General features: G+C 44.1%; 1 protein-coding gene across 3 annotated transcripts in view; it reads right to left on the bottom strand.

The window, feature by feature from the left end:
• The window catches only part of cnc (NFE2 like bZIP transcription factor cap-n-collar), a 181,657-nt gene that overhangs the window by 56,530 nt on the left and 111,930 nt on the right, over positions 1–13,197 (bottom strand). For all 3 annotated transcript variants that reach the window (XM_065448127.2, XM_065448125.2, XM_065448126.2), the window contains 2 exons: positions 7,706–7,913; positions 2,949–3,254 (listed from right to left, as the gene is read on the bottom strand). In XM_065448127.2, coding sequence (XP_065304199.2) covers positions 2,949–3,254; positions 7,706–7,913 — 514 coding nt within the window. The remainder of the gene's footprint in view (positions 1–2,948; positions 3,255–7,705; positions 7,914–13,197) is intronic.

Here is a 13,197-nt window from a genome sequence, read left to right as displayed (position 1 = left end):
GGTGCGCTCGCACTAGTCCGGTGCTTCTGCGCGAAGGCGGAATGTTGCGGCCTCAGCTGCTCCGACTCCTTAGACAACGTGGGGAAGTGCTTGCCTCGCACGCAGCGAAATTGCCCAAGCAGAAGAAAATGCAGGTCTATTTCGTGCGAAACGAAGCTAGTTTCATCAATAAAGTGATTTCATAAATGGTATGTGCTTTTATGGCATCCAATTATTTAGCAGGCTTATATCGAATTATGCTCTATATCGAACTGATAGGCGTTTTTTTGCGAGTTCGATATAGCCGGGTTCAACTGTATGAGCGTTCCGGGTGCGCCACGTGACTGCAGTAACGAATCACGATGCATATTTTCCCTTCTTGAGATTGCATTTTTGCTTTATTTTTCGTAGCAGAAATACGGTGCTGTGGCTACCTTAAGCTCTAATCTGTCCTGTTTAAGATGACACCAAGGCAGCGTTGCTGCGTCTATGGAAAAGCCACGCGATCTGCGGTGTGATGACACTTCATCAAGCCCGATTTTCTATTTTCTCACAGCGAATAACAACAGCGCACTAGAAAAGCACTGCTTTCTCAATTTCTACTGAGTATTTTGTTATATTTTACCACGAGGTAAAAGAATGTCCGAGAATCGAAAAAAAAAAAAAATTGATAACACTGACCTTTTCAATTGCCATTCCCCTTAAGGATGTTTCGGAAAACGGTATGGCATAGGTGGCAATTGGGGTGTGCATTCTCACATTTCTAGTCAAGAGTTTGATTTATGCCTTATGAAGTCCAAAGAACAGTGCGACACCCACAGAAGCTTTTGACGTCGAATTTTTTATTTTTTTTTTCACTGCTCTGTCTTATGTAGAGAGAAAAGCAAGCATGGTGAATGCCAGATTGAAGTAAAGCATCAGGTCACTGGAGTCCTATGATTCATTGTGAGGTGGTGTGAGCACCGGAGCCACCAGGCTTTCGAACCTTCACAAATCACATGAACATGTGTGCAGTGCTTTACAACTTCTGATGTTTAGCTTTTGTCATCTGTGTACAGTTGCTAATTGCTTGTAAAGAGTTGTAGGTAAATGTTTTATTCAAGTTTAAAACATCTCTGGGGTCCCATCTTTGATGGAAGGAACAAGACTAGTAAGTGGCAAATGGTGAACGCAAGTCTCTCCCAGGGAGCTGACAGTCGTTAGAAAGTCAAAATAGCCGCTGTGTCCCATTTTATTCTTTAACTCTGTCTTCCTAATTTTTGAACAATGCCACTAAATGGCTCAAGCATCTGCCATTTTATGGCTTCTTGAAGCAAGCAGCAAACAGGAGTGATACTTTCAAGATCAACGTGTGTGTCCTGTTTGTATCAAGTTACATAGTCTGTGCTGTTGCCATATTAAAACAGGTGCCGAAAAATTAAATTAAATGCAGGGGTTTTATGTACCAAAACCCCAATTTGATTATGACGTGCACCGTAGGGGAACTCCATATTAACCTTGGCAGCGTGGGGCTCTTAAAATGTGCGCTCAATGGACAGTACACGAGGGTTTTTGCATTGTGTCCCCACTGCTACGCAGCTGCCATGGCCAGGATCGAACTCATGACCTTGTGCTCAGCAGTACAATGCCGTAGCCATAGAGTGACTGAGGCACGGAAAACGAGTGCCTGAACGACAAGTTTTTCATAGTTTTGGGGAGCACAGATAGCCGAATCTTATTACCGGGGCACCTCAAAGCTGCAGGTCTGTTACAGCGCCCGTGGCACTGGCAGAGGAATGGCGGTGTCCCACTCCACTCGCTTTAAGAGACATGCTGGCATTTCAGCACTGACAGTACTAAACATCCCATGAGCCTGCCCCCCCTTGTTACCTGGAGGCCACCCTGGCTCCACCCTTACCATGTGGTGGCCACGACTACATACACAAGTGGGACCTGTGCTTTTGTTGTCTTTGCCTGATGCAAAAACCATTGCAAGCACAAAGCCATACACAAAGTGCATTTAGCCAAAGCATCACGGCAGATATTAACACCTCATTAGCGAACACCAAAGCCAAGTTTAAAGAATGTCTGTTGGCCCAAGAATGAGAAAAAAAAATTGGCTGAAGGCTTAGCTTGGTTAAGCCTGGAAGATTGCGAAAGCAATACCCTCGGCTGCGCCTTGGTTCGGCTGACGGTGTGGACATGGTTGCCCATTGTTAAACTTATGGCTATACATCATCAGACATAGCGCAATGCAGCGTGCCGACCACTGCGAGGAGCCAAGCTGTAGCCCCATTTATCCTCCTAGCGTGACGTCACACCAGTGAGCACCCTCTCTCGGTAGCGCAGCAGCAGCGGCGCGCAAGGCTTCACCTCCACCATCGATGCCGCGAGCTGGGGCCCAGTCTCTCAGTCTGGCATGACGTCACACCAGCGGCGCGCAAGGCTTCGCCTCCACCATCGATGCCGCGAGCTGGGGCCCCGTCTCTCTGTCTGGCGTGACGTCACACAGTCACGTGATGCGCAGCTGTGTAAGGAGGCGCCACAACCACCGATGGGCCGAAAGTGCGAGCAGTATTGCTTTCGCAATAATAAGTTCTGGCTTATGTAAATATTGCAGCAGCATCTAAGTGCTGTGTTAGTGACTTCGCAAGTGCCCTTCTCCCCCTACCCCTGAAATAAATTCCTGGCTATGCCACTGTACATGAAGGAATGGCCTTCGGAGGTCCCTGTGCTGCAATTTGTGAAATACTTTCTATTTATGAAAAAGCTTTGGAAACATTCCAACACCACTTACACTGAGAACATGCAATGCCAGAGCAGTGCATCACGTCTACAAGGCAGATGCCTGGATGTCAAGAATCAGGTATGTTGTGATCATATAAATTACTACAGCAACTTTGAAAAGCATCCCAATGTTCTGCAACGGTGCAGTTTTATCATGGCGGCACATGTTCCAAATTGACATTGCACGAGGCAGTGGTACTCACTTTCTGTCGGTGATGCCACCATATCCATCAGGTGCAGGTCCTCATCAGCGAGCAGGTCATTCAGAAGGTAGTCCGTGGGCGTGCATGCCAATGCAGAACTGGTCACATTGCTGGTAATGTTGCTCATGCTTGCCATTCCTGGCACTGTGCCCATTCCACTACCAGCTGTCATGTTTCCCATTCCACCGTAGCCTGCCATGCCAGTGCCGGGAGAGTAGAGGTAGTCGGGGAAATCCTGACCATAGGTGGGGCCCTCGGTCATCGACGACCCATTGTTGCAAGGAAGCCCTGTGCAAGCAGTTGTTCCTGAAGATGCCAAAACAAAATAAAGTGGCAATGAGACTGTGTAACTGTTAAAAGTGGTTATTTATTTGTCCTTCAAGGCTTGCAGAAAGTCCCAGTTGATAGGGCTAAAGGCAATCAATTTGCCTGACAAAGGCAAGAGCACCAAGGCAGCTACCACATGCACCACAGGACAACTGAACAACAGTATATACTCAGAACAGTGAAATGGTAAACAACTATGCCATTGCATGCTATATACAATATGCAAGAAAAAAAAAAGATTTCTAGACACACTTTGCACACCTTCGCTCTTGACATATGCACTGACAGAACAATGGAACAGCAGTACACTTCAGAATAATGAAATGAAACCACTATGTGATAGAAAACTAAACGGAAGTCGAAAAGGAAACAAAAGCACCTAGGACACTCTATATACAATCTCACAAAACAAGAAATTACATTTTCCCCATATATGCATTGTGGAAGGTGTGGACAATGTGAATCTAATACATCACTGTCCACTTCACACACACTGAAATAAAACTACTACATAAAACTAAAATAAAAGGGTAATGTGAAAGGAAATGGGCCAATCATGCTCTTTTGTCACGCCTTTGTGAAGGCATGCCAGGACACAATGTAAAACAAGGATACTCGAGTAAGCATAACTCAGCTTCAATGAAGAATCATGTGGTTTCAAGCTGAGCTATCTAACCCCCTAAACCTATGGTGGCTTACACAAACAATACTTTTATTCGTAACTATATGTCTTCTACAAGAAATTGTTCAGAATAAGCAAGTTTAGATGCCCTGACATTTGCTTTGTGCATATGTACATGTTTTCAGCAAAGTGTGTGTATGAGACACCGCGAATAATCATGATCTCCTATTTAGCAATGAATTACAGAGAAACATAGAATGTAATATAGATTTGAAATGTTCCTTGGCAAATGAATGGGGAAGTGTGCACGAAAACCATTTGAAAGAAAGGTTATATTTCCGTGGTTTCAAAAGTGATTTTAAGTGCTACACACACGAACTGAGGACGTGTAGGCTCATGACTGGTGTTCACAGCAATTGCTTTAATGGAATAGAGGATCCACCGATGCCTCGATCTTTCCTTCCTCTGTTTCATCCTACTTTGCTGTCATAGCTGCAGGATTCCTGGACAGTGGGACATTGGCATCCAGCTGATTAACTGAAAAGCTGTTTCCTTTTACCTTCACAACATTTACCCACCTTTTGGGGATGCATACGCATCCCAATTATGCATGTACTGACAGGATGGTTGCACAGAAAGGGTGCTTTCACCACTTCCACTGCCTTTCTTGCCTCACTGCAATAATGCAGCTGTGGCAGGCCTTTTCCTTCTTTCCATTTTCTTAGAAATGGAGATGCTCCCCCTCCTCACAGATGAGAGAGAAACGCCATTCTCCCGTCTTTGGAAGAGGAATATACGACTGGCCCCAACTTGTTCTAGCAGGGGAACTACCAGCCCCCGTCTCCTTTTGCAGCACTTCGGCCACCATGAGCGACTTATTGCTTTAGGGCAGAGAAAGTGGAGGAGGTGAGTAGAAGTATGCTCAGCCTCCCGTCACTTACCTCCAATTAGAATTATAATGCTCAGCTGCTGCTGCCAGTTTATTTGCTGCTTGTTACCACTGTTCTGTAACTGAGGTGAAAATAAGCATCTTCAGAGCAAAAGACTCGCTCCTGTATCCGTTGACCTATACTGGTGTTCTGAGACTCGGTGCTAGTACCGGGGCTATGGATCACAGCTCCGACCATCACAGCTGGCAACTGCTGCTCCTCTGGCCTGATCTGATCCAGAAAAGGGACTAATCACAGGTGCAAAGGGAAACCCCTACAATGCCTTCTTGTGGCCATTGTCTCAAGAGTTATGCGCTTGTTGTAATGCAGAACTAACTCTTCCAAAGCCAGGGGCCTAAACAGGGAAAGGGAGGAGGGGGTAACATTGAGAGTGTCCCCGAAATATTTGTGTACTAGGGATGGCTGGCATTATGCTGTACATGATGACACCCACCAGCCCTGCTCCCCTTCATCAATGAAGTGTGAAACCCTTGTGCCCCCGCCCAGAAACATTTCTGGCTATGGCCCTGCCCAAAGCTACTTCCTTTAAAGGGACACTAAAGGTTAATATTAAGTCAACTTGGACTGTTGAAATAGCATCCCAGAAACCTCAAAACACTTGTTTCATGTGAAGAAGAGACTCATTTTAAAAGAAAATGCGTTCTGAAGCGTCCGCGTACCTCTAAGCGCAGTTCAAATCGCCCACCCTCCGATCGAGGAGTGGTGACGTCGTGGTCTCATATGTTGAATTCCAATGGCAGAGTCGGAGCAGCCGACGGACTCCGCGAGTGAGCACTCGACTCTGGCACAGAGCAACGCCTCCAAATCCGCGAGTGGAACACAACCTGCGCCGCCGGAGCTAGGCGGAAGCGGAACTTCTATCGCCGAGTTACCCAGGATGCCTTGCATGTTGTCATTTCCTTCCGCTGTTTGCTCCCAGCACCGCCGCACCGGTCACTTGTCTCTTCAGCACCGTTCACCTGTTGTTTCTTTAAAAGTGCGGAATGGATATCTCGCCAAGCGTGCAGCAGCTTTTGCTCCCTCGCGAGTCGTGACTGGTGGCGCCTCCCAGCAGACAAACGTAAAGGAAATAAGTCACGCAGAGTTCCGGTCCACTCAGCCGATTTTGGCAAAGCATCTTTTTCTGCTCCACGGAGTGACTCCCGCTCTGAATCCCCTCCGACTCTCTCATTGGAACACCTTACTCCTGCCCTCATTCTGTCATTGGAACAAACTTGCTCTGAAACGAGCAGAAAAACTTGCTCCGACTCTGCCATTGGAATTCAATAGTGACGTTGCGCCGTCAGTGCATAAAACGGCGTCCGCAGACGGCGCTACGGCTTTTCTGGCAAAACGAGAAACGCGCAGCCAGAAACAGAGCCAAGACAGAGCCGACAGCAGCACGAAAGCGGAACTATGATGGCTAGCGGAAGGGAAAGTGCGAGACGATAAGCTGGTTCTTTATTTTATCACGACGCTCGTTGCAATGGACGACCCTGACAACGGCACATTGGCTCGCGATGCTGGGCTCGACTTCAGCGATTTAAGCACTGATGACCATGACCTGCTGCTGAGGGCTCGCGCTGCCGGCGTCGTCGTGTACTACTACGACGGCAACTGTATGTCATGGCTGTACATATTCGCACATTTGTAGAATCGAACACAGGTAGACAAGTAGCATTTTCTTCCGTCTTATAACCTAATGAAATTATCCTTTTAGTACGAGTAGTTGAGTACTAGTGACATAAATTATGATGAGTGCCTTCATCATCGAGCTAGCACCAGAATGTCGCTGGGGGGTTTCAAATCGTGTCATGCATTTACCTCAACTTCTTGGTTACTAAATCTGTTCGCGATTATATTGACGCCTTAGACATTCTAGAGCATTGCTTTATCACTTTAACTTGACTTCATAGTAACCTTTAGAGTCCCTTTAAATTTCCTTTAATAATTTTATGTTGATTTCATGTCAAGGTGCTAGGTCTCAGAGTGCCTTCTGAATGAGTTCCAGATATACCTGGTCAATTTAACCAGGTTTATGGCTGATGGCTGTCCTCTTGAGTTTTAATACCATGCAAGTGCCACCTTCATGTGAATAGCCTCTTTCACATCTGAAACTGCACAGTACTTAGACAGCATTTTGAATGGGTTCCATAAACGGCGCTGTAATTGATTTTATTTTTATTTGCTTGGGGAATGGAGGCTTCGCATCGTAATTATGGAGTAGACAGCTACCTAATCAGTCAGTACCCCTTTAACTCACTATGAAGCTTCGCATGTGAAGCTTCCGTAGCTGTAATTCCGCTCAGCAACACATGATACACCAACTGGCCCAATAGTCAATGGTTCTGAACTTCCACAGTGGGTTATGCTTAGACCAATCTCCTTTGCCCCCTTCTAAAAGAAAAATTACGTGGTTTCCCAAGCCAAAACCCCGGTATGATTTTGAGGCATGCCGTAGTAGGGGACTCCAGAAATTTAGATTACCAGGGTTCTTCAACGGGCACCTAAATCTAACCGCAGAAGTGTTTTCGCATTTCGCCCCCATCAAAATGCAGCCACCATGGCTGGTATTTGATGCCACGAACTCGTTCTCAGCAGCCCAACACCACAACCACTAGCAATCACAGTGGTTTGCCCACTTCTCCAAATAGGCCTCGAGCCATCATTTAAATATATTGTCTTCTCATTCTTCTTCAACCCCCCAGAATAGAGCTGGTAGAACATAGTGATTATATACTTTTCATTTGAAGGCCAATAGAAAGCTCCTTGACATGACTTCGGTCTGGCTGCTGTAGGCAACTCGAACACATTTTTACTCCTCTGGAGATTTCCCTCCTGCAATCCAAACCTATGACAGAGACTTTCTGATAACGCACCAAAGGCTCCAGCTCCATGCAGGTAAGCACTGCTGTGGTCCACAGGTGGGGGACCCAGCGTGGCATTGTTAAGGAGGACGCCCGGGAACGGGTCTGTGTAGTTGTGAGGTGGCGGACCTCCATTGGCCAAGGCAGGGCCCTTATCTGCACCGAGGTCTCTCTGCTCGGAGCCTCCCCAACAGTCGTCAGCAGGATACAGGTCTGCTGCCTGCAGGAGAAGGCAAGCAGAATTATCACAAACAGTTGCACTACATAACCCGACAACACTGACTCTCTTGTAGTAATAAAAACAAATGAGATTTAGCATCAAAAAGAGGAGAAAAAGTACTTATGGAAATCCCATGCCATGCGGGAATCAATGTTATATGAAGCATTGTCTAATGATGACACAATGCATAGTTTTTGTGTCGGTGTTGATAACCATAAACACAGAATTTCACGTACATGTACTTGTCCCAACTCAGTCTTATGCTGTTATGACGTTCGCTGTTGTTAAACGTGTTACATGGTTGCAACTCGCAGTCCACACAGGCATGACAGCAAGAGGCACAGGTGTGCACGAACGTCTCGCAAATATTGTGTCTTGCTTTTGTCGTATATATGGGGTGGTCAGTTTTAAGGTTCTAGTGAAGGAACTTTTTAACATGGACACAGGAAGGGACACACACACAAGCACTATTAGTGTTTGTGGGTGTCCCTTCCTGATTTGTATGAAAAAGTTTCCACACCAAAACACTATATCAAAGATATCGCATCAACAAGGCTAAACGTGAATTCTTGTCAAGTTTATCATTTCTAAGTTTTAAGGAATTTTTTAAAATTGCCAGTTGCAGATAACATAATTCTAGTTAACTTCCTTAAGCTCAAATATCCAGAAAGGCCAACACTACTTGTATGAGAAATCTAAACACCTTGTAAATGATGAACAATGTTTCACTAATTAATTCCTTAATTAGCTTACGGCACATATTGCACTTTAAGAATTGTAGGTGGTGTGTTTGCAAGGTGTATCCAGTTGGAGTTAATTCCCAGAATGACATCAGTTCGGAGATATGCGCCATCAAACTCACCCTAAAAATGCGCAGTTGTTCCACTCACTCTTTAAGCAAAACGCTCTTTTATGCATCGAAGCATAAAAGTAACTGGAATGCCCATGTATTTCATCCCACACTTGAGGAAATAAAATATCGAAACTGGAGTCATCTTGTAAATTCATTTCAAGTGTATACCTTCTGCAAGTGCACCAGCTACAATTCGTATATTGCAATATGTGCCGTAAAGTAAGTTCATTAGTAATTTTTTTTTTATTTGTTGAATATGTGTTTCAATTCCTGATGTTAGTAATGTCTGCCCGTTGGAATAATCCAGCTTAAGGACAATAATTGTGCTATCTACCACATAGAAGGAATGGATGAATCTGGCATGCTCGACATAATTCTTGCAATGCAATGCAATGCAGCAGGCGTCTCAAAGTGTTAGTTTGCACGAGGAGAGAACTAGTAAGGCTGTTCTCTCGTGCTGTGCATGCATCCTCAGCCTAGTGGGCTCAGCATCGGGCTTCTGTGCCGATGAGCCTGGTTCAAATTCAGCCACCAGACAGACAACCTTTCAATTATTGTGCAACTGAAGCTACCCAGCTGGATGTAGGAAGAAAACCCAGGGAGTGATCCTACAAATGCTTCACATTAAAATATAAGAACAGCTCTGCCACTGTGCTACGACTTGCTCATGGTATCAAAAACAGGTCTGGCAGTGTTATTCAAGCTTCATATTTTCACTAAATACTGTCCAAATTTGTGGCAAGGTTCCACATGTGAATCAGTTTTGTATGGCCTCTGCGATTGCAGCCTTCTGCTGCTGCAACAGCATGGCGAGTCACAATCTCGAAGGCCATGTATTGGCATACTGCAAAGAAATAAAAGTTAATTTAAAAGAAAGTAAAGTGCCCCAGCATAATCTGCAGTAGGCATGCTGGAATGCACATAAAAGGTCAGGTTGATCATACTGAATCAACTTGAGCCAGAATAGTCAAAAGCCAACTAAAAGATTTCAGTTATCTCATTACTAGAACATCCCCATTGGACAACTGATGCCGAAAGCAATGGGCAAGAATATATCCAGTGTGTTTTAAACATCAACTAGACACCTTTCCATCAGAGAATGAAAGCACACTTTCTGTGCACTGTTGGCATTGGTTTACATAGAAACAGTGGTAGCATACCATTGCTCCTAGTGCTTTTAAGTAGATGCTCACATGGGATCACCTTTAGTCCACACAGCATTACTTCAATGCCTAATTCTTTTTGGAAACAGCTATACCACCAAATAAAAACGGCACGTATCATTAATGTAGCAATGATTACGTGCCGTTTTTATTTGGTCATAGCCCAATTATATATCCCACTGAAGTGTATTGCTACACGGCTCTTTTCAACGCCAAGTACTTTTCGCGTCCGCTCTTTCTGTCTCGTCCAAGTGCTGTGTTCATTTGGGATGTGCTGTGAACTACACAGAACCATTGCCCCTCTTACAAAAATAGCCATGCCAGGACTTCATACGATGAGGTGAGGACTAGAAAATGTCTGTGCCATATTAGCTCTGTTTCCACTTAGAAATGCAAAAGATGCCCACATGTTGTGCATTGGGTGTACGTTAAAAAGAGTTCCAGGTTCCCCCCTACGATGTGCCTCGTAACCACATCATGGTTTCGGCATGTAAAACCCCAGAATTAGATCAATAAACAATGTTGTAAACAAGCACTGCCATCGCTTCCTAACCTACAAAGCCCCAGACTGCACTCGCCCACTGTTTAAGGCTACAGAAAAACTACTAAATATAAGCACAACGTATAAGAAGCTCGGTACATAAAAGTAGATTCTTGTAGACCATGACATCTTTTGATATCATGAAGGTATGTGAGCTGCAAGGAGATATACTGTTCTAAATGGCACTAAGAAGACAGTTGTGTTTCACGTTTTCCTGAGCAGTGGTTGCTGCAAACCATGCACGGTATCATTTGCACATGTTTGCTTATTTTCATGAACGGTCAACATGTAAGACTCCAAGTTCTTTCTTCTCATATTGCCATGAGCAGTTTTACACAATCAAAGGATGTCGCTACGTCACATGTCAAGGAAGCCACTGCAAAGCAATGCTGGACCACGCATGTCACCCCAGCATATGTCAAAGGACCAGTGGCTTGTGTGTGTTTGAATCGCAGCCCTTGATATGATGTGACTGAACAGAACATGTGAGGCATTTAAAAGGAAGCAAAAAGCCCCTGAAAGTGTGAACAAAGCCCATCGAGTTGCTCAGCATTGCTTAGTCAGGAATAATTTAGTGTTCCAAGGAAGAGCTTCTCCATCTGTTGGTTACAATATTCTCTACAATGTCCTTTCTCCATAAGCCTTTCATCTTTCTTCAATGCCCTTCATGGATTTATTTGAGTAGCAGGGATGGCATCATCACCTAAACATTGCTGCTGCGCATAACATCATGCTACCTGCCTCTACCTTGATTATGGGCAACAGAGAAAAGGAACTGAATCACAACACATGGTCACAGAAAGAACTAGGGGCAGACTCAATTTAGCAGCTGACAAGCTCTAGTGATGCTGCCTTCCTATTTTGTCACATTCCTCACTTCAGGCACACAAGTGCAGGTTTCATAATATACAATACTGCAAGTTTTATACAAAGAAATCAGGCCATAGGAATAGTCCTTCAGGACATCGATTTTCTTGAGCCTCAGAAAGTGTTGAATTGGTAGGTTCAAACAACACACATCCTATGCTGTTTTCGAACACAACCATAAACAAAGCCATGCCATTTGTGTAAAGATTACCGCACCATTTACCACTGCTGATTTCAATTAACTAACGACAGCCAGTTTCTCCCACATGAGACAACATTAGTAGCATGGAAGTGCGCAATGTCGATCTATGGTAAGCGTACCTTCAAGATTCAAATTCTTACGAACTTCTGGTGATATCCTATTTTATGCCTCGCCACACAGACCGACCACCATGCACACCACACTGGTTTGTATTTCCCGCCAACATGCTATCAGGGGAAGAGGAAGCACGAACTAAAGTAATGAAACGGTGGGACTCAAATTCAATAATTTTTTTTCTAAATGAACATGCAAATACTTTGATTAAAATTTCCGTTTCAAAAGTTGCTATTCTTCTCGATGATATCCGCTCTTCTGCTTATTTTTTTATGGACACCTTAGTGTGTTACTAACGTTTAAAATTGGCCAGTATAGCATTTTTGCCAAATTCAGGCTTTTATTTTGGAGCCTGTGGTCAGGTCACACAGGTGAAAATAAATTTCAGAAGATGGTAAGCATTAGTGACAGTTCTATAAAAGTGATTCCAGGTTTCTTCCCCAGACCATCTTTTGTGAAAATTTTCGCAGAAACGCTATAATTCGTGCATTTTCACCTCGGTGCGAAGGAGTGAAAAACATGAAGTTATTTTGTGAAACTGTTTTATAATGAAAGAACAATGTTCAAACAATGCAAAACCCCAAATTTCGAAATAATGCGCAAGACGGTAGATTTTTGGCAAATTTCTTTCTCGCACCTGGTTTTCCATAATTTCGTGAAATTCAAATGGCGCTCACGTGGCCAAAAATTTTTTTCCATTCAAAATGTTTCGCAGAAATACTGTTCAAGTAATGATTATATACGTGTAATTTTTCCGTAATTCATTTAGAGAAATTATTTTTGTTGAGTGCCACAGTTGGGACAGTTGGCGTGAAAAGACCAACATCTTTTCTAGTGTTTAGCACAAAAAACTTTAGACAGAGATAGAATACAATATGCATGCAAAATTTCAGCAATGGTCTATTGGAAGCTAGATCACATATTTATATAAGCTCAAAACTATCATACAACACATGCACAAACAAAAGAGGCTGCAAGAAATTATAACTCTTGCCTTGACAAAGAAAGCAAAGGAGTACTAACCCATTCTGGGCTTGGTTGCATGCCTCAGTTCCACAACTGCTTTGATGTGTATTCACAAAGATGAAATGACTAGATTAATATTTGAAGCTGCAAAAATTGATAAGCTTGGCCTCAAATGTGTTTGCACTCCTTCACTTTCTTTAATCAAGAAAAGAACTGTAATCTCTTGGTGCCACTTAGTTCGTGCAAACTTTGTTTGGGTGGGAGAAATGCTCAGGACATGGATGAAGACGCACAGAAAACGACATGCTACACTTTCTATGTGCCTTCCCGTTGTCCGTCTCCTCGGCCCTGTTCCTGCCTAACTATGAATAACCAACTAGCCAAGGCTCTCACGTTAATAGACTTGTAAAATGTTTTGGGCACATAATCTTTTGATCTGGCTTCCAGTACACCTCTGTCGAAAGTTAGCACTTGTGTGTGTCCTGACTTCCAACTGTCCCCATTTCAAGTTTACTCCACTAAACGCTAGAGAAACGATGATGTGCCATTTGCAAAAGCCAAGGACCCTAAGTGCGGAG

This window comes from Dermacentor albipictus, chromosome 4, assembly GCF_038994185.2.
Source record: "Dermacentor albipictus isolate Rhodes 1998 colony chromosome 4, USDA_Dalb.pri_finalv2, whole genome shotgun sequence".
Classification (NCBI taxonomy): Eukaryota; Metazoa; Arthropoda; class Arachnida; order Ixodida; family Ixodidae; genus Dermacentor; species Dermacentor albipictus.
Note: the sequence above shows the minus strand (reverse complement) of the source record. Positions and strands in the feature narration are given on the sequence as shown.